The sequence below is a fragment of the Saimiri boliviensis genome, chromosome 9, assembly GCF_048565385.1.
Source record: "Saimiri boliviensis isolate mSaiBol1 chromosome 9, mSaiBol1.pri, whole genome shotgun sequence".
In the NCBI taxonomy this organism is placed as follows: Eukaryota; Metazoa; Chordata; class Mammalia; order Primates; family Cebidae; genus Saimiri; species Saimiri boliviensis.
The window spans coordinates 39586108-39610500 of NC_133457.1; the positions used below are offsets into that span (position 1 = coordinate 39586108).

The 24393-nt window shown below is 39.4% G+C and overlaps 1 protein-coding gene across 5 annotated transcripts in view; it reads right to left on the reverse strand.

The window, feature by feature from the left end:
• The window catches only part of THRB (thyroid hormone receptor beta), a 374638-nt gene that overhangs the window by 35662 nt on the left and 314583 nt on the right, over positions 1 to 24393 (reverse strand). Inside the window, exon 1 of one of the 5 annotated variants that reach the window (XM_010346541.3) lies at positions 10242 to 22614. The exons of the other annotated variants lie outside the window; for them this stretch is intronic. Coding sequence (XP_010344843.1) covers positions 10242 to 10569 — 328 coding nt within the window. The 5' untranslated portion in view covers positions 10570 to 22614. Of the gene's footprint in view, positions 1 to 10241; positions 22615 to 24393 lie in introns of those variants that run through there. 5 annotated transcript variants of the gene reach the window in all.

The window sequence follows — 24393 nt, forward strand, 5'->3', positions numbered from 1 at the left end:
AGATGGAATATACAGATCCATACTGTCAGGAAAACTACATATATAACCTCAAGGTTATATACAATTAATCCAACAGAATACAGACTTCCAAGTTCTTGGTATCAAGTACAGAATGCAGAGATAAGGGAAAAAGAGGTACAAGTCATTTCTGTGTAATCTCAGGTATGAGAACTAATTGTAATACAGCTGAACACTGTTGTACTTGTGGGACATGACTTGGGAGGGGTCACAACAAGTTGTCCAAGAACATTAACCAGAAATGGGAAGACATAGGTAGTTCCCGCTCTCCTCATAGTCCCCTACCCTATCTCACCAGACCTCTTGGCTTTAGCTTTTGGCATTGGCAGCCGGACACTGAAGATTTCTTCCTACCTGTAGTTCAACAATTTATGTAGATGGTCTTTAAGGTTCTTGTGGAATCCGACAATAATTCAATCAGTGACTGGCATGGACTCCTTTCATTTACTGACAACTAGGCTGAGAGGTGGTGTGCTTTACTCTCTTATTTCTCTTAGATTATCTTCTTCATGGGTGGAGGGGGTTAAATGTCTTCAGTTACATAATCAAACCTTCTACAGAAACATCTACTTAAGTTGGTGGCAGTTGCTTACATGATCATACTAGTTTCATTTCAAGATATGAAATATTCTTATATCTTTCTTTTCTATAAAATATTAACTGTGAACCATCTTATTTATTCAAAACAGTCCCCACAGGCAATGATACATCAATCATTATGCCTAAGTCCATTATTCTTCATTAAATAACTTCCATCAGGGAATAACATCCCACACATAGTGCTAGGTAGGTGAGGATTCTCTTAAGATTGCTGAACATGATTGACAACATTATATACTAACCAATTCTCCTAGAGAACTTAACCATTTCTTGCCGTTGTACTTAAGTGTCTCCATCATTTTCCTTTGTCATACTCACCAAATGAGTTACACAATGGCCAATATACCAAACAAAGAAAATGCACATGTATCATTAGTTTTGTTGCCAAGAGTGGTCACTAATGGGTGTGATAATGTCAGTGTTGGGTTCTACCTAGAAACAAATAGACACAAGCCTGGAAACTACAGCTGTTCATCTGAGAAACCGCATCTGCTAGTTGTCCCAGGTGACTGCTCAAGCAGCCTGGTCAATAACCCTCCAGAAAAAATTAAGTCCCATGACAATATATGGTAGTTCAAAAATGATATATTTCCCCCAGCTCTTGTCTGCTCAGATGTATTATTTTTCAGATTATACATTATGCTGCCACTTTATCAAGCATATTTTTATAAAAGCAAACTCCATCTGTTTGTTCAACAAAGGACTTGAGATTTTTTCAGTTGACATTTGGCAATGTCTGGTTGATTGCTAAGTATTATCTTGCATATCTTGCAGTTAATGCTATTTAAAAAGTATTCTCTGAGGGACTTGGTGTGTAGAAGGGGAAATTTTTGTACATTTGCACTGCAAATCATGCAACAGGTAGTAAGCTTGGCTTCTTGGTTGAAAACAGATTCAGTGCCTTCTACCCTATGGGCAAATCAGAAGACTGGCTAGTTTAATTCTTTTGAGTGAATTATAAGAGCATCTCAGGTCCTAGGAGGAGAAACACTGGTTCCTCTTGTCACCTTGGCAGATACATGGCCCTTAGGGAATAGAATAAGAAGCAGATTCATCTTGAGGGTAGATCTAAAACAAAAGATGCCGCCAAGGAGAGTACATGTAGCAGCAAGTGAGTAGAGCTGAGTTCAGAGATCTTTTCCAAACTGGCGAATCTTACCGTCTGTATAAGACCACTTGCCTAGCAGAACCAGTCCTGGCATCTTAAGGGAGGGGCTGTGATTTCGTGGTAGGGGGAAATACTTTGGGTAGCTCAGAGAAGTGAAGAAGTTCCATGTTGCTGATTCATCTTGTGGAACTATCAACTCAGAGCCATCAGGGACCCGAAGTGGCTTGGGACAGGATGGGGGATGAAACTATATTTTATCACCCTTCAGGGAGCGAAGTCACTGGCATGCTTAGTCATTTTTCTGATTTTTTGACTGAGCCTCCTCAGTTCTTCCTGCAGCTCAGACACTTTTGATTTAAGCTTTTTTCCCCACTGGCACCTTCCCTGTATCATTTCTTTACATACTCAAAAATCTTGAAAGGCTTATCCTTTAGCCTTTCCCCAATATACTAATTCTGATTCTTTTTATATTTAATTCTTGGCATTAGGTACCAAGCTCTACACCATGTTAATCTTTAACCCTGTGTTAGACACTGCATTAAATCATCCATTCATCCATTTGTTTATTTAACAGTATGTACGGGTGTACTGTGTGGAAGACACTTGGTACAAACTTGAAACGGCATTAACTTTGAGGCCTTCTCTCATTGCTGTCTGCACATCCTCAGCAGAGCTGCCCAAGGGGCTCCCATTTCACAAAAATCTTTCCTCAGAACAGCCATTGTTTTCCCACTCTCCCTACCCCCGCTTGGGGTCTGGGGCCTCTTTCTTTACACTTTGCCCTCTGGCTGGCTGGGCCCTGGTGCTGGAGGACAGCAGACAATGGCTTGCCAGGCTTTGAACTCTGAAGCACTGGTGGGCGGAGGAGGGGCGAGCAGAAGGAGGATCAAGTAGAGGTGTCAATCTGGAACAGGGGATGAGGACATGATGCCAAGGGACTGGAATTCTCATTGGAGGCTTTAGTGCAGAAAAAGGGATGACAAGAGTTTTGGATCATTTCTTCTGACTCAAGAATTCCTGAAACTAAATTTATTTTTAAATTCAATTTTTTTTCTACTTTTATTTTTTTGAGACAGGGTCTCACTCTGTCACCTGGGCTGGAGTGCAGTGGCATGACCATGGCTCACTGCAGCCTTGAACTCCTGGGCTCAAGCAGTCCTCCCACCTCAGTTTCCTGAGTAGCTGGAACTACAGGAGCACGGCCACCACACCTGGCTAATTTTTAAGTTTTGTAGAGATGGGGGTCTTGCTATGTTGCCCAGACTGGTCTCAAATTCCTGGGTTCAAACCATCCTCCTGTCTCGCCCTCCCAGAGTTTTGGGACTACAGGTATGAGCCACAGTGCCCAGCCTATTTTTTAATTTTTAGGGCCAAGTGTGGGCGTAATATAATCTGTAAGAAATACCTGGTGAAATGTTCCTTTCGTTATCCCTGTACACTCAAATCCTTAATAGCTGACATAACCTTTCAATCTACAATTAGAGGGAAAATGCTTGAAGATGCAAATGACTAAGAAAGGAAATAGGTTGATATAATGAGTTTGAGTCAAGATGTTAATTGAAAGGGCACACATTCTGGCAGTCTACAACATTTGCCTCTCAGACTGTTTTAAAAAACCTTAGCCAATTTTTAAAAGCAGGAGATTTCATAAAACATATAGAATTCTTTCTTCATGTGAAAAACGGTAGGAACTGGAAATACTGAACCCAAATTCTCACAGTGTAACAAACAACTGAACCAGAAAGGTAGCCCTACCTCCCGAGAAACAGACATCCTCTTTAGCTCTCCATAGTCAGGACCTCTCCCGATTGTGCCCCCACTCTGAGGCTAAGCATCAGTTGCTATTTATTTTTGTTCTTGCATTATGCCTCTTCATAAATAAAGAAATATTTCATGGAATTCTTTGTCTTTATCAAAGTGGAAAGACAAAAGTAGTTTGAGAAAAATGATAACATATTTCTTTTTTTTTTGAGATGGAGTTTTGCTCTTGTTGCCCAGGCTGGAGTGCAATGGTGCAATCTTGGCTCACTGCAACCTCCACCTCCTGGGTTCAGTGATTCTCCTGCCTCAGCCTCCTAAGTCACTGGGATTACAGGTGCCCGCTACCATGCCCAGCTAATTTTTGTTATTTTTAGTAGAGATGAGATTTTGCCATGTTGGCCAGGCTGGTCTTGAAATCCTGACCTCAATTAATCCACCCTCTTCAGCCTCCCAAAGTGCTGGTATTTCAGGTGTGAGCCACCGTGCCCAGACCTAGAACACAACTGTTCATGGAAGTGAAAAATATTCTTATCATATACTATGTAAGCATTATGTGTCTTGGTTGAAAAATGTTAATTAAGCAGCCATTGTAGGACTGCTTTTAAAAATTAGCTCCCGGTTTTAAAAATTGGCTCTGCCCCCCTCCTCTCTCTCCCTCTCTCTGTCCCCCTCTCTCTCTCGATACTCAGAGGCATTGGAGTTGTAGAACCCTGGTACTGATGAGATCATTTCCTGTTTTAAAAAAGGGCATGAATTAGAAAGCAGGAAGGCAAAGTCATCAGAAGATTAGGGGAGGCAACAGAAGGAGTCACCAGAGAGGGGGATAGTTGCCGCTGATTTTGCTGTGAGAAGCAATTTATAGCTTTGGGCTCATGCAGAAGAACCCACAGTTATGTCATGTCCTGTACCCTTGAGAAAAACAAGTGTCATTTCTTTACCTGAAAATCTATTCAGAATGGGATTCAAGGTTATAGCTCTAAAAATGTGGGCTATCAGCCCTTCAGCCTTATGTTATACAAAGAGGAAGGAGCTGTTGCATTTGTCATCAGAACACCATCAGTGTGCTTATGAGCTGTACTGCTCTCCCTGCAGGCGTATCCTGCAGTCATGTGGACGTGTGCTTTGGGGAGTGCGAAATAAAAGAGGTTGCAGGTTTCAAGGTGCTTATGGTCTAGATAGATTTGACATAAACAAGCAAACATGATGAGGAGGACCCAAATCCCAACAATGAAATTGAGCTATGACATATATGTAAGTGTTATGTTGCATGTACATATGGTTATGTAGGTTCAAGTGCACTCCACTTTGACAGAAGTCAATATATGAACATTTAAATATGACATCTGGAAATGTAGGAGGGATTTTAACATTATAAAAAGATCCATTATGAAAGATCCTTTACTTCAGATATTCTCTAAGTAGTAAGTTCTTCACCATTAACACAGTGGTCCTCAAGCGGAAGTGATTTTGCCTCCCAGGGCATATTTGGCAAAGTCTGGATACATTTTTGGATGCTGCAACTGCTGTGTGTGTGTGTGTTTGATAGAGGGGCCAGGTTTGCTGCTAAACATCAGGGACAGCCACCATAGCAAAGAATTATGTGGCCCCAATGTCAATAGTGCCAAGGTTAAGAAACCCTAGTCTAATATACTTTATATATATTAATTTTCAAAGGTGATTTACACAAAGGATTCAGAGCTATTGTATAAAACAAAGGACATCTGCCTTTGAAGGCAGGGCTGGTTGAGAGCAGGGGTGATGGAGAGAATGTGTTGTTGGTCAATAGAAGAGGCCGGTGGGCTGTGAGCTGAATTGGTGTCATAAAGCGATGCAGGCTGACAGTGGCAAGATGTACCACCAGGGTGTGGCTGGCAGTGGGCGACAGCTGGAAGAAAGCATCTCAGTTCAGGGATGGAGACTGGGGTGACAGAGAGAGGAACCCAGGGGGAGACTGGCCAAGATTTCTGGAAGAGAGGATGTGAGTAAAAGCCCAAAGCCAGAATCGAAATTGAACTCTTGAGGGCAGGGTGGAGTTGGTAGAATTTGTGATAATAGAAAGGGGCCCAAAACTTTGAGAAGGAGCCCTGTGGTGGTGTAGAGTGTGGGGAAGAACTGACCCCAGAAGGCTTCAGAAAGCAATAGAGGGTGAACCTGGGAAGAAGAAAGACAGGACAACATGTTGGGATGTATCTGCAGATAGAGAAAAGGGGTGTGTGGGGTGACTGCTCAAAAGCACATTCTAGAAGTCTCCAAGAGAACTGAGGAAATCCTCTAAAACAGCTGGTACCCAGGGAGCTGATAGGAGGGAAGTACCAAGGACAGCGCACGGAAGTGCAGCATTCCCAAGGCTCTGGAAACAGGAAGACTACAGATAACCAAGTGGGCACTGGTGAAGCCAGGGACCCATAAGAAGATGGGGTCATATAAGCTAGACCAGAGTGGGTGGCAGAGCGGGAAGCAGCTTGACTTCAGGCTGAATGCACCTGAGTGCTGAGAGCTGAGAAAAAATCATTGTGCTTGATTATGAAAAAGTATTCATGGAGCTATGCGAGGTGGTGGATGTGAACTTCATATGCAGAAAGTCAGCAGTACCCCCTTTCCTCTGTAAGCCTGCCAGGCGTCTGACTCCATTTGCTCATAATGCTTTAGACTCCTACTGTTAGCTTTCATTATGAGTAAGGGCAATGCATGCTTTGGATGAGGTTAGGGCATTCAGTGAAATCTCTGAAGGACATGCCTTTGACAAGACAGTTAATTCTCAGGAAAGAAAAGGAAAGAGTCAGCTCACTCTTTTGTCTGCACTTGGACTTGGTTTGGAAACGATTATTTCTCCTCACTTTGCTTTCATTTCTGGGTGCCAAGAGGCACTTTCATTTAACCTTTTGTACAGCATATGTGTTCTGTATTTTTAAAAGTTTTCTTACTGTTTTCTGGAGTGGTATTGCCTCTGAACAGTATATGGGTGGCAGTACCTAATTTAAAATCCTAATGTTCCATCAGCATCCTTAAATTACATACATGTTGTTGAAAACTCTATGATTGCATGAACCACTTAACTATGACATTTAAAAGAGATTATTTAATACTCAACAGTATTTATTTAATACTCAACTAGATGGACTGTTCACATCTGTGTTTAAATAAAAATTCAAGTAGAGGGGAAGAGTAAGGACGGGAGAGAGAGGGAGAAAAAGAGAAGACAGAGAAGAAAGAGATGGAGGGAAAGTAGAGAGAGAGAGAGAGACAGGGAAAAGAAGAAGGAAAGGAAGGGAAAGCTTGAGAAAAAGACGTCCCCCAACTTGCCACTGAATTTTCATTTCAAATGCCTATGTAATTGTTCACGTGGAGTCAACAGAGCTATAGAACACGAAACAAATTTTAAAAAAGAATTTTGTCGCCAAGTCAGAGGGGCAATGAAAGCAGATTCTGTATGTAGTTTCTGCTTCAGAAAGCACAATTCTGTGTGTAGTTTCTGCTTCGGTTATTAATTTTTCTTTCTGCACAACTAAAAATGTGATTGTAGAGAAAGAACATATACAGTCAGAACCAAAACTGAATAGGACAACCCTCTCACCCCCATCTCCTTGATCCTGGCTTAAAAACAGGAAATTCTTATTCTCTTGGACATGATAACCAACTCTGGCAAATTTTTTGAACATGCAATTCCTATCAAGTAAGATGGCATGTGGAAGGTCAAGCTAAGAATCCCGTGCAGGAGAGTTGCCCAAGGCAGACTCCTGGGAAGATGCTGTTTCAGCAGACCCGACTGGCCAGGACCGAACTGAGAGTTGGACCTGCAAAGCTGCCTTCAGAGCAGCCAGGTGCAGATGGAAACTCTTTGGGAATGTCAGAATGTAATTAGAATGTGTGGTGGAAACAGCTAGCACTTCCACCTCCAAATGTTGTTTTTTGAAAGAAAGCAGAAAGGAAGAGGAAGAAAAGTCAACTTTTTATTTTGATGAAGGCTCAGTCACAGAGGAGAAGCACAACACCCTGGTTGCCAATTCTCTTCCATCTGATTCCAAACTTACTCCCTTCTTCTCCTGAATTTGTGGGGGCCAGAAGTGTGCAGTCAGCACTGGCCCCGTGAGGGCTTAGTATAGCATTTCACAGCTATGTCACCAGAATGACAGCAAATATCGTCTCTTCTGAGTGAATGGTACGGTTCTTTTCATTTGTCTCTAACTTTGAAAAATAAAAAATTTGTTTTCTCATAATTCATATGAAAAATAAGGCAGATACTACATTCCACATTTCAGCCTTCCTCAATGTGAAAATTACATTGGTTTTCCCCTCCTCAATTCTTGAAGCTTTATTTTAAATGTGATTCAATGAACGGAATCTGACTCTTCCTTAGTTCATGTTCTTAATGCTTCAAGAACTTGATAACTTATTCTCTCTTGGCGATGAATGCAAAAAAATCTTTGTAGAAAAACAATCCAGAGAAAACTAAAAGTCATTCTAAAGTCTACCAATTAAGATAGCCATTTTTAACATCGGGTAGTGTGGCCTTCCTTTATTTCAATAGTTGGTACCTATAATAACTCTTTTTTTTTTAAAAAAAACAAGATTGTAATGTTTTTAGATGATTCTCTAAATACTAGAAGAAAATAAAGGCTAGGAAATAAGCCATCCTTAAAAAAATAAACAAAAAGTTAAGACAGCTGCATTATTAGAGTTTATAAAGCTATAATGACAGCAATGAACACAGATGAAGCAATTATGAATTTTTATCTATTGTGAATAGATAAAAATCCAATTGGAAAATGAGGCCTGCCCCACTGAACACCTGTTTATGGTCTTAATTTTGCCTTAATGAGACACTACTGATGTCCTTCAACACAACAAAAATCAATAGTGGATCAATATGGATAAACATGTTGGGTACAACCTTTTGTCCTAAGAGACAGTTAACAGCTGGGTTTAGTTTTACTGGGATTTACTTGAAGACTTGTAAAAGTAAATAATGGTGCATTTAAGAATATTTGCCTGCTTTGATTTAGTGAGTTTGGCAGGTGGCGGTGGCCTTTCAATGACATATGGCTTTGAAATTACATCAATATATGCATACAATGTGTCTTTTCCTCTAGTTCATGCATCAAATTAATTAGTAAAGAATCCCGGGTTTAAGATTTTATAAGCAAATATTCCCCAGTGTGGATTGAAGAAAACAGGGTGAAAAGACAAAAGAGAAAAGCGCCTGAAGAGTTCTGCAGGAATTTTTGAGAATAGCAGCATGACCAGATAGATTGACAGATACCGATATTTTCCTACAACACTACCAAAGGCATATCCAAGTATGTTTAATGAGGCAATATTAATTTCTTCTTTTCAAAGTTAAATTACTTATAATATTAAATGAAATAGCACATGTTCAATCTATCTCAAATGTTTCCATTAGAGGACTTACGCTCTGTGTCCCTTGTAATAAATGATATTCTGATGGCCTTCAAAAGGATACAAAACTCTATATTTGTAAATAAAAATTAGATGAGCAGCTCTAAATATATTTTATGTTGTAATCCCCTTAATATTTCATAATTGGAAGTTATGGAATAACACTATAGTAAAAATTAAATAGATTCTAGTTTTTGTTTTTATAAAGTTTTGTTCATTTGTTTTTATAACAGACCACTTTCAATTATAGAGTCACATTAAGAAAAGCAAATGATAAATTTTATAGAAAACAACTAAATAAACCACATTACGTTTTAAGATGAATTTAACAGAGAAATTTATGTTTGAGGATCAAAGGACATCATGTTTTTGTAAATTACAGAAACATGTAAATTTGGTTCTCTATGCAATATCCTATAGATTATATAGAGAAAACATGAGATTCTGGCATATGTGAACTAGAATTTACACTATTTTCAAAAGCATTCCTATTTGCCAGTTGCTACTAAATGCCCTGAGTTCTGCCTGTTTGTCTCTCTTATCTTAGTTTTCAATAACACAAGAAATGTTTTATGGACAGATATTTAAATAGCATTATAAGGCACAGTGCCTATTAAGATAAATAGATATTGTTCTGGTTTTAATATTAGCTATTTTGAAGGGTGTTTCACTTGCTTTCATAAAGAGAGTTCACTTGATATGACTGGGACACAATAGCAAGGTAAAGTTTATCAGTTTTGTTTTGAGCTCTTCTGCCATCCAAACATATTGGAACAAACATTCTTACAGTCTGACATGGTTACAGATAGATTCTTTACCATTTACATGGCTAAGTAAATATATTAAAATGAACATTTATAGATCCTAGCATATCAATATTATAGTACTATTAAAGAAATCACTAAATATTTTACTAACTAGTTAACTAAAATAAACTTTCAAAATGAAGTCCCAAGAAAAAAGTTAAAGGAGTTTTTAATCGAACCTGAACTGGGGAGAATTATCCCACTTCAAACACCACAACACTTACCTGCCAACGGGACACCTTTTACAGATTTTCTTTCGCAAAGAAGCTTACAATAGTCACTTTGGGCAATATATACACACACATGCAAAATACAGCCCGAGAGAGCCAACTCACTCCAGCTTTCACAGATGAAGAAAAAAAAGTGCTTGGAAATCTTGATGTTCCCAGAGTCCTTCAATCACCTAGCAACCCCTCTTACTGCCGTTTTTAATTGCGAATATTTAGCGTTCAAATTCAAAGATTTGACGAAGCTGATATAAACCGTAACTTTAAAAGGAAACGAAAATAAACAGTGAAACTTTGAACAAATTTAAGCAAAATGGTCCCTACCTTTTTTCTGAGAATACGATGGCGACTGCACTTGAGAAAAAGTAGGCTTTTCTTCAGTGAAATATTCAGGTTGGCTGTATTGATTCAGGGCCATGTCCAAGTCAGAGTCCTTGCTTTTAAACATGTTTCCAGGGTAACTACAGGTATAAGGCTGATTCACTGCCCAGGCCTGTTCCATATATATGTTGTTACTGGGCACAGCCTGAGCATCGCAACCACTGTAACCCGGACTGTCTTCGAAATACGCGTAATAATCAGTGGACTGCATGTAGCAATTGCTGCCGGCAGCTGGGTGCACTTCATATATTTCTTGCATACAGTAGTTCATTTTGTTTCCCTGGTTCAGTTTCTACTTTACATATACACACACTCTACGCATGCATTCGCTAGCCCCATACACCCTGAGAGCTGGGCATATACGCAGAGAAGCATACATACATACACATGAAACGCGAAGGGAAGATGAATAAACACCACCACCAACACAGCAACCCAGCCTGCTTTACTTTGTAATAGCACCTGATGTGCTAAAATCCTATTTAGACTGAGGTGTCTTTTGAGCTCTTCTGCCATCCAAACATATTGGAAAGCAGATTTATGACTATCAAAGGTCTTAAGCTGTGCATGCAGCTAGTTAATTCCTGGGGAAGATGGCAGGCAGGTAGGAATGACCTCCACCCAGATAGGGGAGTGACAGCGAGAATGTTACTCTGAAGCTGCTAAGATTCATTTTATACGCTGTTTTTAACCCCTTTTAACATGATTAGAAAATGATTACTCATTGTTATGTCATTTTGGTTGACAGCTTAAGCATGAAACATTATAAAGACATCTTAGAGAATATCCTTGGATACAAAGAAAATCCTAAAATCAATAATCTAGTTTATTAGCATGAACCAGAGAAAATCCAGTAGTAATGAGCCTGATGACTGACTGACTCCAAAACATTAATCTAGCTGTGCAAATGTTAGTGGTTGAATCTGTTGTTGAATGTTACTGACTGGCTTTTAATACCATGATCCAGCCATCTTCCCATGACACATAGGTCCCGATGGGTTTTAAAACATGCCAAAGAAGTACACAGTTGAAAATGCTGCTGATGTCTGCAAGTGAGTTTTATTCTGTTCCTTGCACATTATTTTTTACCTCACAAGCACCAATCTACATGAGACCTAAAGCTTACATTAACCGTTCAATTCTGTGATTTATGTTTTCTTTATAAAGGCATGAGAGAGAGCGTATGGCAATGCCCCTAAATGAGGAATACTCCTATTATATAGTAGTTTTCTTTTTCTGTTGGTGCTTAATAGTACTCTGACCAGTAGTGCGTGGAAAACTGTAAACACTTGCCATTTTATTCCCATTGAAATCTGCTTTTGAGATTATTTTCAAGGTTTAATGTGATTTAAGTGGTATTCATGTACTTAAAGATAGTGATCAAAAAGGGAACAGCATTTTCTGTAAGAATCATCATTTTAACTAAGAAGTTAACAAATACCAAATTAGATTGTAAATGCTTGCTAAGATGATTACTAATGGTAGTTTCTCCAAGTGGATGGTGGCCAGTGTGTGCATGTTACGTATATGCATAGCTGTAGATCACGACATCAGGAAGGGCAGATGCTGCTCTTCTATACTAGGGATTCCTTCCATTTCTTAGGCAGTCTGTTTTCAGGGCTGGGCCTCAGGTAGTGACGTTTACATTTGGCTTCCTGCTGGTCCATGAGCATGTGACCTTGTTGGTATTTTTCTCTAAAGTACCGTCAACAATGTAATATTGTAATTTTCAATAGTGAGACATTTGCTTTGGACATGTAGCTCCAGTCATCAATTGCAACATGGAATTCTGGGGCAGGGACGCATGGCAGAAGTAAAGAGGGTATTACAGTCATTCCACAAACTATGGGGTGTCTGTGAAGTACAAAGCAGGGAGTTGGTGGCCACAGAGGTGGCCGCTCAGAAAAACAATCACCATTCCTGCCAGTAAGCAGCTTAATAGCATGTGTATTGTATATGCAGTCAAGTGAACCAGAGTTGTGCTATCTTTAAGTGCTGACTTTTTGTAAATGTAGTAAAGAAGCCATAGACTTAAGGGAAAAAGGTGAGGAATTATAGAATGAGCAAAAGATGCGACAAAATTAGAAAGGAGACCCAGGCAGACCTATGTGGAGGACAGTAATGACTCCTTTAAAAACTGCAACTGATATAAAACATGCAAAAGCATGTTTTTCAGTTGGTATATATCTGAACCTGGAAAATGAATCATAATATCCTAGAAAGCATGAAAAGCTACCATAAGGATTAAAGAACACAGCTAACATTTTAATCGTGTTTTTACTTTCCAATTACTCTTAAAACAAATAAAAGATTTATACACAAGTGTTATTAAGAACACATATACAATATTACAATTAACATTTTCTCCCTACTGGAAATGTCAAAACATTTCCTTCCAAGCAATAACTATGTTCTGAAAACTCCAGGAAAAAGGATCCAGGCCTTATGTTTTTTGTCTGATCTCATTTATTTATCTCAAATTTCCCAAGACTAATCTAAAACTTAACCTTTCAATAAAGCAGTTTTCTTTTCTGGCAAATGTACATGTTCCAAAGTCTCTTTTTCTGGTTAAGAGCACTGTGTTGAACCCATTTGCTTTGCAGTTTTGCCCAATGCATTTCCTGGCTCCCTCTCTTTTTCATTAAAGGCAGAAATCCAATTTCTTGCTTTTCATCAGTAACAATATCAACTATAATCAGAGCCTCAACTTTCATTCCAAAAGAACACTTAAAAATAATTTTCAGAAATCTCTAAATATGCTTGAAAAATTGGAGAGTTATTCTCCCCTGAAACTGGATATAAACACTGCAATGAAAAAGGAAACAACGGCTGCTGAAAAACTATTTCTCTCACTTTTTGCTAAACATCTGAAAGATCAACAGCATTTTTATTGAATTAAAAAAATCCTGACTTCCCTCAGAAATCTTTAAACTAAAAAAAGTTTTAAAACATATTTAAGAGCACTCACTTCCTCACTAACGTTTATTGTTTGGAGAAAACAGAACAAAACATTCTGAAATACACTCCTCATACCAAGTGGGAATACTCTTTACTTGTAATGAATGCACGAAACTCCCATTACTATTAGTTGAAAATGAAGCTCAACACTCACATTGAATTTGAAACATGGCCCCTCACATCCTGATAGAAGCGATCACATCTGTCACCTGTGATCAGTCTTGCATGCTTCTTCGTAAAGTCAATAGAGCAATCTAAACACATTATGTGTCACAAATGGGGTAAACTTCAGTAAGGGTGTTGTCTTATTTTCTTGATTGCCTGCTCTAATTATTTAAAGAGCAGCTTAAGAGTTATTTCACTTATAGTGCATCCAACTGCCTTAAATAGACCAGGAGGACTTTAATAATTCCCATTAGAAGTGCTTCAATCAATAATAATTTATTATATATGTATATATATACATATATATGTGTACACACACACACACACACACACACACACACACATATATATATATATATATATATATATATATATATATACACATACATGCACATCTTTGTCTATTCCTGGAAGGAAATAACCTAAAAGAATAAGACTAACAACTTATGTGTGGAAAACCTCACAGGTAAACAATAAACCCTCAAGGTCTCAGAAGGAGGAAAATTGTTTTTCTCTTTCTGTCTCTTTTCCTCTATTTTCAATTGTGTTGGTTCTCAAATACAGCTGCACATTGAAATCACCTAATAAATTTTTTTTTTTTTTTTTTTTTAAAGAGACAGGGTATCATTCTGTAGCCCAGGCTGGAATCCAGTGGCACAATCACAGCTCGCTGTAACCTTGAACTCCTAGGATGAAGCAATTCTCCTGCCTCAGCCTCCCAAGTAGCTAGGACTACAGGTGCACATCACCATGTCCAGCTATTTTTTTTTTTTTTAAGGCAGCATCTCACTATGTTTCCCAGGCTGGTCTCAAACTCCTGGCATCAAGCAATCCTCTTGCCTTGGCCTCTCAAAGTGCTGAAATTACAGATGGTGGTTCACACCCACCACACTCAGCCCTGAGAAACTTTAAAAACACTGATGCCTAGGTGTCACTCTTAGAAAGTCCACTTTAATTATTATGTGATGAAACTTTAGCATCAAGATTTTTAAAAGAAGGTCCCAAGGTTATTTGCATAAGCAGCAACATTTGAGAACCACTGTTCTACTCGATGCGTGACCCCAGTCCCTTCACCAAGGACCAGGGAATCCTATGTACTAAATCCTTTTTCTTCATTTGCAGTTTCACTACATATTTCCCTTAGTTCTTAGAAATTTACCCTCCACACTTCAACCAGGTTTCACTTGCCTTTGAATTAACCAGTCAAGCAGAGGAGGCAGCACAAAAGGAGGCAGGCCAGGAAAGAAGGAAATACAAGGAGAAGTGGAATAAACTTGGTATGGGGGGTGGACACAGGAGAAACCTGCGTAGAGTGCTGGGGATGGCTTCACAGAAGAGGTGCCAGTGAGCTGGAATTGAAGAGTATGTAGGACATCAACAGTGGAGGCCTGAGGTATGCAATGGCTGAGCAGAAATGTCTTAGGAAGGATGCTATCAATGAACTGTACTTGCAAAAAGGCACGTAAAGAAAGATAATTGAGAAGCCTTAAAGCAACTGGTCAGAGCTTTTTAACTTCTACTCTAATGATTGTTCTTTCTGTTTTAGTAATTGAACCTCTAAATTTTAGTCGGGTTCATGACCCCTGAGAAAAAAAATCTATACATCCTAGTTTCTCGTTTATCAATATATGTCTGTGTGACTAATTTCTGGCCAATGAGATGTAATAGAAGTGTTGTAAGGCAGTTTCTAGGAAACTTCAAAGACTGATTAAAAGACAACTGGCACATTCCATTAACCTCCCCTTCATTTCGACTTTCTGCTCCCTGCAGTGTCTGGAGCCCCAGCCATTATTTTGGTCCATGAGAATGAGGGGTATACTCTAGGGATTGTGGAAGAATGACCTGGAAAATTCTAGGTTGCTGAAGTACACAGAATAGCCCTACCAGCTGTGAACTGCCAACTTCTGGACTTCTTTTTTTTCTCAAGAAACAGAAGTAAACTTACTTAGGTCCCAGTTTTCTTATTTGTAAAACAGAGATAACAGTACTCACTTCATTGGTTATTGTGAAGATTAAGTGCATTTATATAAGTAAAGCGCGTAGAGTGATGACTGGCATAGTAAGTGACATAATTTCATATATACATAATAATTATTTAATTATAATTTATATACATATATATGTCTCTCAGGTTTTGTCGTGTGCTACTTTCTCTTCTCAGTCTACACGCTAGGTCAGGGTCAGCAATCTTTAGCCTGTGGGCCAAGCATGACCCACTACCTGCTTTGTAAATAAAGTTTACTGGAATACAGGCTTTATTTGTTACATATTGTCTGTGGCTGCTTTTGTGCCACCATGGCAGAATTGAGTACTTTTGAGAGAGACCTTATAGCCTGCTGAAAATATTTACCATCTGGTATTTTGGAGAAAAAGTTTGCCAAGCCCTGCTCTTGGTGATCTCATCCTGTCTCATAGCTTTAAATTCTAATTATATGTGACATCCAAGTGGATATCTCCATCCCAGATTCCCAGATGTCTTCTCTGAAACCAGGATCTTATATTCAACTATCAACTTGACATCTCCATTTGCCCAACCAACGGGCATCTCCAACTTAATTCTTTTTTTTTTTTTTTTTTTTTTTTGAGACGGAGTTTCGCTCTTGTTACCCAGGCTGGAGTGCAATGGCGTGATCTCGGCTCACCGCAACCTCCGCCTCCTGGGCTCAGGCAATTCTCCTGCCTCAGCCTCCTAAGTAGCTGGGATTACAGGCACGCGCCACCATGCCCAGCTAGTTTTTTGTATTTTTAGTAGAGACGGGGTTTCACTATGTTGACCAGGATGGTCTCGATCTCTCGACCTCGTGATCCACCCGCCTCGGCCTCCCAAAGTGCTGGGATTACAGGCTTGAGCCACCGCGCCCGGCCCCAACTTAATTCTTTCTAAAATGTGTTCCTCTCACAGTCTTCCCATCTTTAGCACCACCATCCACCTGGGAGCTTAAGCAAATAACCTTCTAGCCAACTCTTCTCTTCCCTTCACTACTTAAATCCAATCCATTAGCAAGTTCATTGGTTCTTCCTTCAAAATATATGTTTAATCTAACTACTTCCTTTTCTCCACTGCCATCATCACAGTCCAAACCATTATCATCTCCTAATGGACTCCTTTCTGGCTTCCTCATTGGCTTTGGGTCACTTTATTATTTTCTTGACACAGCCACCAAAGAGTGCTGTTTTACAGGCTGCAAATCAGATAATGTCTCTTCCCTGTTTAAAACCTTCAGTGGCTTTGTACTGTGTTTAGAACAAGATCCAAACCTCTACCAAAAGGTGGCCCTTCCCCACTTCTCATCAACCCTCCCACTTCCTTGACATAAATCAGAACAGCATTTTCACTGTTCCTTGGGCACTCCATGTTTTTGCCTGCCTCAGTTCAAGGACGCTGCACATGTTCTTTACTGTGTCTGATATCTTTCTCCCTTCGGCTCTGAACTGGACGGAGCCCTTCTCATTTATTTGGAGCTTAAATGACACTTTGTGTGTCAGGAAGCTCTTGATTCCATCAGAGGCCTGAAAGCCTTGACTCTCATCACATACATAATAACATTTGCTCGCTCAGAAAAAAGATGAAGGGCTCTCTATGCACCAAAATCCGTGTGCATTAAAAAAAAAAAGATAAAATGTTACATATTGCAATAAGTGGATTTTCTTAGGCTTGAAAGTTCCTGGGAGATATCTGCCTGTCTAAAATCGAACCAGTTTGTTCTTTTATATTTTCATCACAAGAGAACAGAGATGGGGCTGTTTATTAAACTTACCTCAATCGAGGTTATGGAATTACAGTGCCAATCATCTCTGCCCCAAAAAAGATTGTAAAAATGATTGAGACATTTCCTGCCCTTTGAAGGAGCTAGTAAAATTGAGGAAAGTTCTCTTTAAAATGTAAAGAAGCATGGGTTTCCATCTTACCACTGAAGCACTCAAAGCACATCTAATATATTTTGGGGGAAACTAAAGCGGTGTACAAAAACGTTTTGAGCATGCTTTCTTGGACTGTCAAGGTTTGGCGTCTTTGGACTCATTGCTTTTTAAAAAGGACTCCACATTACTGCAACTCCAGAGATGTGAGCAGGGGCAAGCTCCTGGAACTTCCCGACCACTGAACTTTAAAGCAGCCCTTTCTCTAGACCCTAACACGTATGGAACATTTATGAAGGCTAAGACCTGTTTTAGGGTTTCTTAGGATCCTAGGATATGAAGCAGGAACTTCTGAGCTATGCATTCCACATGTATTTTATCTGATCATGAGAAAACTGAATCCCAAAGGGATGAAGTGACTTGTCACACAGTAGGTGGAGGCTACTAGGGCCATGAGCCACTCTTGCTTTGACTGTATCATTTCTCCTATTGTAGGTGGGGCCTTTATTTTCCCAACTGGGCCTAGTGTTGTAGGGTTAAAAAGCTGCTGTGGAGGAAAGGGAGTAAATGGACTTGTCCTAAGCCTGGGGATTGATTCTACCTCCTCAGGATTTCTGCCAAATTATATAAAGCCTCGAGTCACTAGATCATGCAAAACTCTAACCATTTTAGAAACTTTCACTTCATCAGTCCTCGGAGTGTTAATTAGTATGACTCCTCTTCCCCTACAACTACTGTGATGGTGTACTTCTTATTAAGTGAACACCATGGCTACTGGGTTAATATTCAGATAGTGTTCCCTAAGTGGCCCAATAATACTGTCCCAAGAGATGATCTAAAGAGAAAACAATAAAAAAAGATTGTATGATGAAATGAGTTTGGGAAATGACACCTTACATGCTCCTCTCTTGGAGATTCACACACATACCACTTTGAATGACTTTGTATAACAGCATGTCCTAAACATGTCTGATCGAAGAACCCTGTGTGTATCTTGTAACATCTGTTACAAGGGTTCCATGAAACATACTTTGAAAAACCTAGCTGTCTGCTCTGTCAGATATATACTCTGGAGTTAAGGCAGGAATACATAACATGCATTTCTCAGATTATACACCAAAAACAGAGAGAAGAAATCTGCAGAAGGGGAGTGTCCTTTTTTGGGTCTTTACCAAGGAGGAAAGCTACTGGCCAGAAGAGGCGGGCTGGACACATGGAAATGCAAATCCCTGGGTGGCCGCAGGACAAGACCAGGGCCTCTTGGGCTCTTGAGTTAAGTCTGTTTTGGTAGGAATAGAAACTCAGAGTTCTCCTCTTTTAAAACATATTGTACGCTGAATTTGTTTCTATTTTTTTTCCACTGGTATTCAATAAAAGCTTTTTATAGTTCTAGCCTGTCAGAGCTCTACAAAAGGGCACCAAGGGGAGACTTTTGTTCACAATCCATCACCAAGCAGCGTATACTTTTACAAAAATGTGCTTGAAAAAGTGACAGTATTTTACTTTCATAAAGGGAATGGATTCTGATCTGGTGCAATGGAAACAACAAATTGCTCTGATTAGAACATTGAAGTAGAAGCAAGACACTCTTAGGGCCCAGGCCAATGGAAGCAGGCCCAATAATTGAATTGAGAGATTTCCAAAGGGAAAGAGACTCTCATCAAGGTCCTGGTGGCCTTCTCAACCTGGACACCTCTTCGTGGGTCTAAATTTTGGAGTTGCATGTTTTAGTTCACAGAGGTTTAGCACATTTGTCCAAAAGATACCATAAACTCAGTGACAGCAGCCTTTTGCTACATGAACTATGTCAATTCCTAGGATGAGTGAGTTAAAGACAACAGCCTTTTGTAGTTCCACAAAGATTATGAAACAGACTCCAAAATCCCTGGGTCAGTAATTGTCAAACGGTGGTTTCTGAACCAGCAGTATTAACATATTCTGGAACTTCTTAGAAATGCAAATTCTACAGCCCGCCCCAGACCAACTGGATCAGAAACTCTGAGGGGTGGGAATAGCAAGCCCTCCAGGGGATTCTGACATTAGGTAAAGTTTGAGAACCACTGTCTTGGTAAAGGCTGAAGTTGCTCTAGCTGGTCTGTGTCAACTTTTCCAGCATCATCAGCTGTTACTGTGAGCCCTGGATTCTCAAAACTCCTTTCTGTCTTCTTCAGTTTCTGTTTTCTTCTAGTCCTGGCGGGTGTATTGGCTTTGTCCTTGATCTAAAATGTTTTAGGCCTAATTAGGCTAAAAACAATGGTGTGCTCCACGTTGCTAGCACAGCTCGATTTTCCTGGCCTCTACATTGAGTTTTGGTGAGCCTGTACTACCAGTACTATAGTACTTAACGAACTTTATCATTGTCACACCAGACTCCCAAAAGGAGCAGTGGTAGCTGACATTTTTGGATCTTTGGACATAGTACTATCCAATAGCACAAGCCCTCTGCTTCTACCTAACTCCACAGTCATAACCTATTCATGGTAGACCAGAAACCTCCATGTCATATAGCCTTTTCCCAGATGTCTCCTCTATCTCTGGACAGTTCTTTTCAGTCATCTTCAAGGGATCATCTCCTCATCTGTCTTTTACAACTGGCCATACCTTTGGTTCTATTCTCAGCGTTCTTGTAACCATACATAATCTTCCAGGTGAAGTCATCAATGTCTACAACTTTAGCTATTGCCGCTATGTGCAGATGGGGCTCAGTCTCCTGTGTGCCTTCCAGACTTGTATTCCAGCCACTTACCAAAACCCTTTCCTTGGATTCCAAGGTACCTCACATACCAATACTAAACTCAGCGTGTCGGATTCTGTGTTGAGTGCTTATATGCATCATCTTATTTAAACATCACAATAGTCCTACAGCAGCTATGGCTGGTCACTTTTAAAAAATTTTTATTTTAAGTTCTGGGATACATGTACAGAACGTGCAGGTTTGTTACATAGGTATACATGCGCCTTGGTGGTTTGCTGCACCTACTGACATGTCATCTAGGTTTTAAGACCAGTGTGCATTAGGTATTGGTCCTAATGTCATATTTTTTTAACAGATGAAAAAAAAATCTGTTTGTCTGAAGGGGCACAATGGGTAATTTGAAGAGTGAGGATTCAAATCCAGATCTGTTCAAGTAGAGACTGCTTACTTGGACTTTTCGTGACAGCTTATTTATCTCTCTGTAGCTTTGCCACAGCCTTTTGTCACAAAAGGCCAACTATTCTATGCTGTTACTATTTTAATTAAACTCATAATTTCTTTTTAAGAGAAAAGTGGGCTAACCCAACAGGTTTCTATGCCTCCGATCTTACTCTGATCTTTCAACTCATCCTTCACATCGCAGCTAGGGGAATTGATTTTAAAGGAGAATCAAAAGTATGTCACCTATTGCCACTCCCATAACCCCAATCATAGTGTGCAATAATCTTTATTTTTTAAGATAGAGTTTAAAGACTTAGAAATGTTTTGTAATGTGGCTCCTGACTACTTTCTACTCCTGTCTCTTGCCACTCACTCATATAACCTGAATGCTAGCCATGGGCAGTTTTGTTGAACAGTATCTCTCTGGCTTGGTCGCACATTGCTTCCTACATACAATGGCTCATGCACTGTGCTAACCACTTTCATATAGATTATATCATTTAAGCCTCACAGCAATCTTGTTCACAGATATTTTAGAAATAAGGAAACTGAGACTTGCAGAGGTTCTGTAAATTGCCCACAGTCGTAAGTCTGATAAGCAGTATTCTAAATGCATGCAAATACCGTATTTATGTACAAAATAGTATGTCTCTGTTTTGCTGCCCTTACACCATTTAGCAGTTTACACTGGAGTCTGGGAAACTGCAGGACTATGGTGACTGACGTGCAGTGATTCTTCATGGTTTGTCATCTGTCCTCTTTGATGGGTCCAGAAACTTAAATGTTTTAGGCCTAATTAGGTCAGACAAGGGAATTTATACACCTTAGACAAGGGAATTTATCCATTCGGAACATTACTAAACAATCTTTGCCGGATGTTTAGTCCATGAAATTCTCTTTTGCACATTGAGAAATAATATATAGTCTGATTTCAGCCTAAATTCAGGATTTGTTCCATTTAAGTTTTCAAGTAATGAATTGTAGGGTCCAAAATTCCCAGACATGTTTATACTATTCCAAGGCCTGTCTTGCATAGTATTTCCAGTGAATGGAACAGTGCTGATTAAAGACTGGAGTCCTAGCACAGTGCCTTTCATGTAAGAACCCTGGGATAAAGATCAAGGGTTTTATTCTGACTGTTATTTCCTAAGACCAAAGGCAAATCATAAAGTCCCCTCGTGCTTTGATAGCATGACATACTATTCAGAAAGAGCTCAGGATCCAAACCAAAAGAACAATGCACATATACAAAAGTGAATAGTATAGTATTCTTAAGGCTGGAGATTCAAAGAAAAGTGAAAAATTTTAAATATACTTCAGACCGCTATTATTATCATTGAAGTCTTCTATTTTCTAAGCCAACAGTAGAATGTCTGTTCTTTTTTTTTTATAAATGAACGTTTGATTCAAAAGCAAACCTTAATGAATCTAATAAAGTCTGATGTGGCTTGAACATCATGGTATAGAAAAAAATGCAAAAATATTTGTTTTGGTGTGACTTTAGACATTGGCTTCGTAATAATGGTGAGGTCTATTGCATGGGTCTTCCTATTGCATGGGTCTTCTATTTTCTAAGCCAACAGTAGAATGTCTGTTCTTTTTTTATAAATGAACATTTGATTCAAAAGCAAACCTTAATGAATCTAATACAGTCTGATGTGGCTTGAACATCATGGTATAGAAAAAAATGCAAAAATATTTCAGTTTTGGTGTGACTTTAGACATTGGCTTCATAATAATGGTGAGGTCTATTGCATGGGTCTTCCTAACTAAACAATGAGACTGGTTGGGAAGGTATTTCCATTCATTTTGCATAATGGAAAACTACCCTACATAACTACTAAGGGAAGAAGTTAGTACTGAAATTTAGCCCCTTTAGTTCCTATTCTAGAACTCACTTTTCCCACTTCCACACTATGCTTTTTTTTTAAAGTTTTAAAAACTGTATTTATTTGTTTCTGATTATTAAGTAATACAGTCCATTAAAAAAAAAAAAACAAATACAGTTAACTTACAATCACAATACATCTTTAAACCTGTCAATCAGGAATAAGCACCTAACCTTTCAATATATTTCCTTCTTTTCTTTTCTTTTTTTTTTTATTGCATTTTAGGTTTTGGGGTACATGTGAAGAACATGAAAGATTGTTGCATAGGTACACACATGGCAGTGTGGTTTGCTGCCTTCCATCCCCTCACCGGTATCTGTCATTTCTCCCCATGCTATCTCTTCCCACCTCCCCAACCCCCCGTCCCTCCTCCATTTCCCCCCAACGGACCCCAGTGTGTAGTGCTCCCCTCCCTGTGTCCATGTGTTCTCATTGTTCAACACCCGCCTATGAGTGAGAACATACGGTGTTTGATTTTCTGCTCTTGTGTCAGTTTGCTGAGAATGATGGTTTCCAGGTTCATCCATGTCCCTACAAAGGACACGAACTCATCGTTTCTGATGGCTGCGTAATATTCCATGGTGTATATGTACCACATTTTCCCTATCCAGTCTATCATCGTTGGGCATTTGGGTTGGTTCCAGGTCTTTGCTATTGTAAACAGTGCTGCAATGAACAGTCGTGTGCATGTGTCCTTATAGTAGAATGATTTATAATCCTTTGGATATATACCCAGTAATGGGATTGCTGGGTCAAATGGGATTTCTATTTTTAGGTCATTGAGGAATTGCCACACTGTCTTCCACAATGGTTGAATTAATTTACATTCCCACCAACAGTGTAAAAGTGTTCCTATTTCTCTACATCCTCTCCAGCATCTGTTGTTTCCAGATTTTTTAATGATTGCCATTCGAACTGGTGTGAGATGGTATCTCAATGTGGTTTTGATTTGCATTTCTCTAATGACCAGTGATGATGAGCATTTTTTCATATGTTTGTTGGCCTCCTGTATGTCTTCTTTTGTAAAGTATCTGTTCATATCCTTCGCCCATTTTTGAATGGGCTTGTTTGTTTTTTTCTTGTAGATCTGTTTTAGTTCTTTGTAAATTCTGGATATCAGCCCCTTGTCAGATGGGTAGACTGCAAAAATTTTTTCCCATTCTGTTGGTTGCCAATTCACTCTACTGACTGTTTCTTTTGCCGTGCAGAAGCTGTGGAGTTTGATTAGGTCCCATTTGTCTATTTTGGCTTTTGTTGCCATTGCTTTTGGCATTTTGGTCATGAAGTCCTTGCCTACGCCTATGTCCTGAATAGTTTTGCCTAGATTTTCTTCTAGGGTTTTTATGGTGTTAGGTCTGATGTTTAAGTCTTTAATCCATCTGGAGTTAATTTTGGTGTAAGGTGTCAGGAAGGGGTCCTGTTTCTGCTTTCTGCACACGGCTAGCCAGTTTTGCCAACACCATTTATTAAACAGGGAATCCTTTCCCCATTGCTTGTTTTTGTTAGGTTTGTCGAAGATCGGATGGTTGTGGGTATGTTGTATTTCCTCTGAGGCCTCTGTTCTGTTCCATTGGTCTATATCTCTGTTTTGGTACCAGTACTATGCTGTTTTGATTACTGTAGCCTTGCAGTATAGTTTGAAGTCCGGTAGTGTGATGCCTCCTGCTTTGTTCTTTTTGCTTAGAATTGACTTGGCTATGCGGGCTCTCTTTTGGTTCCATATGAAGTTTAAGGTGTTTTTTTTTTCCAGATCTGTGAAGAAGGTCATTGGTAGCTTGATGGGAATAGCGTTGAATTTGTAAATTACTTTGGGCAGTATGGCCATTTTCACGATGTTGATTCTTCCTAACCATGAACATGGAATGTCTCTCCATCTGTTTGTGTCCTCTCTTATTTCGTTGAGCAGTGGCTTGTAGTTCTCCTTGAAGAGGTCCTTTACGTTCCTTGTTAGTTGTATTCCTAGGTATTTTATTCTCTTTGTAGCAATTGTGAATGGCAGTTCGTTCTTGATTTGGCTGTCTTTAAGTCTGTTACTGGTGTGTAGGAATGCTTGTGATTTTTACATGTTGATTTGTATCCTGAGACTGCT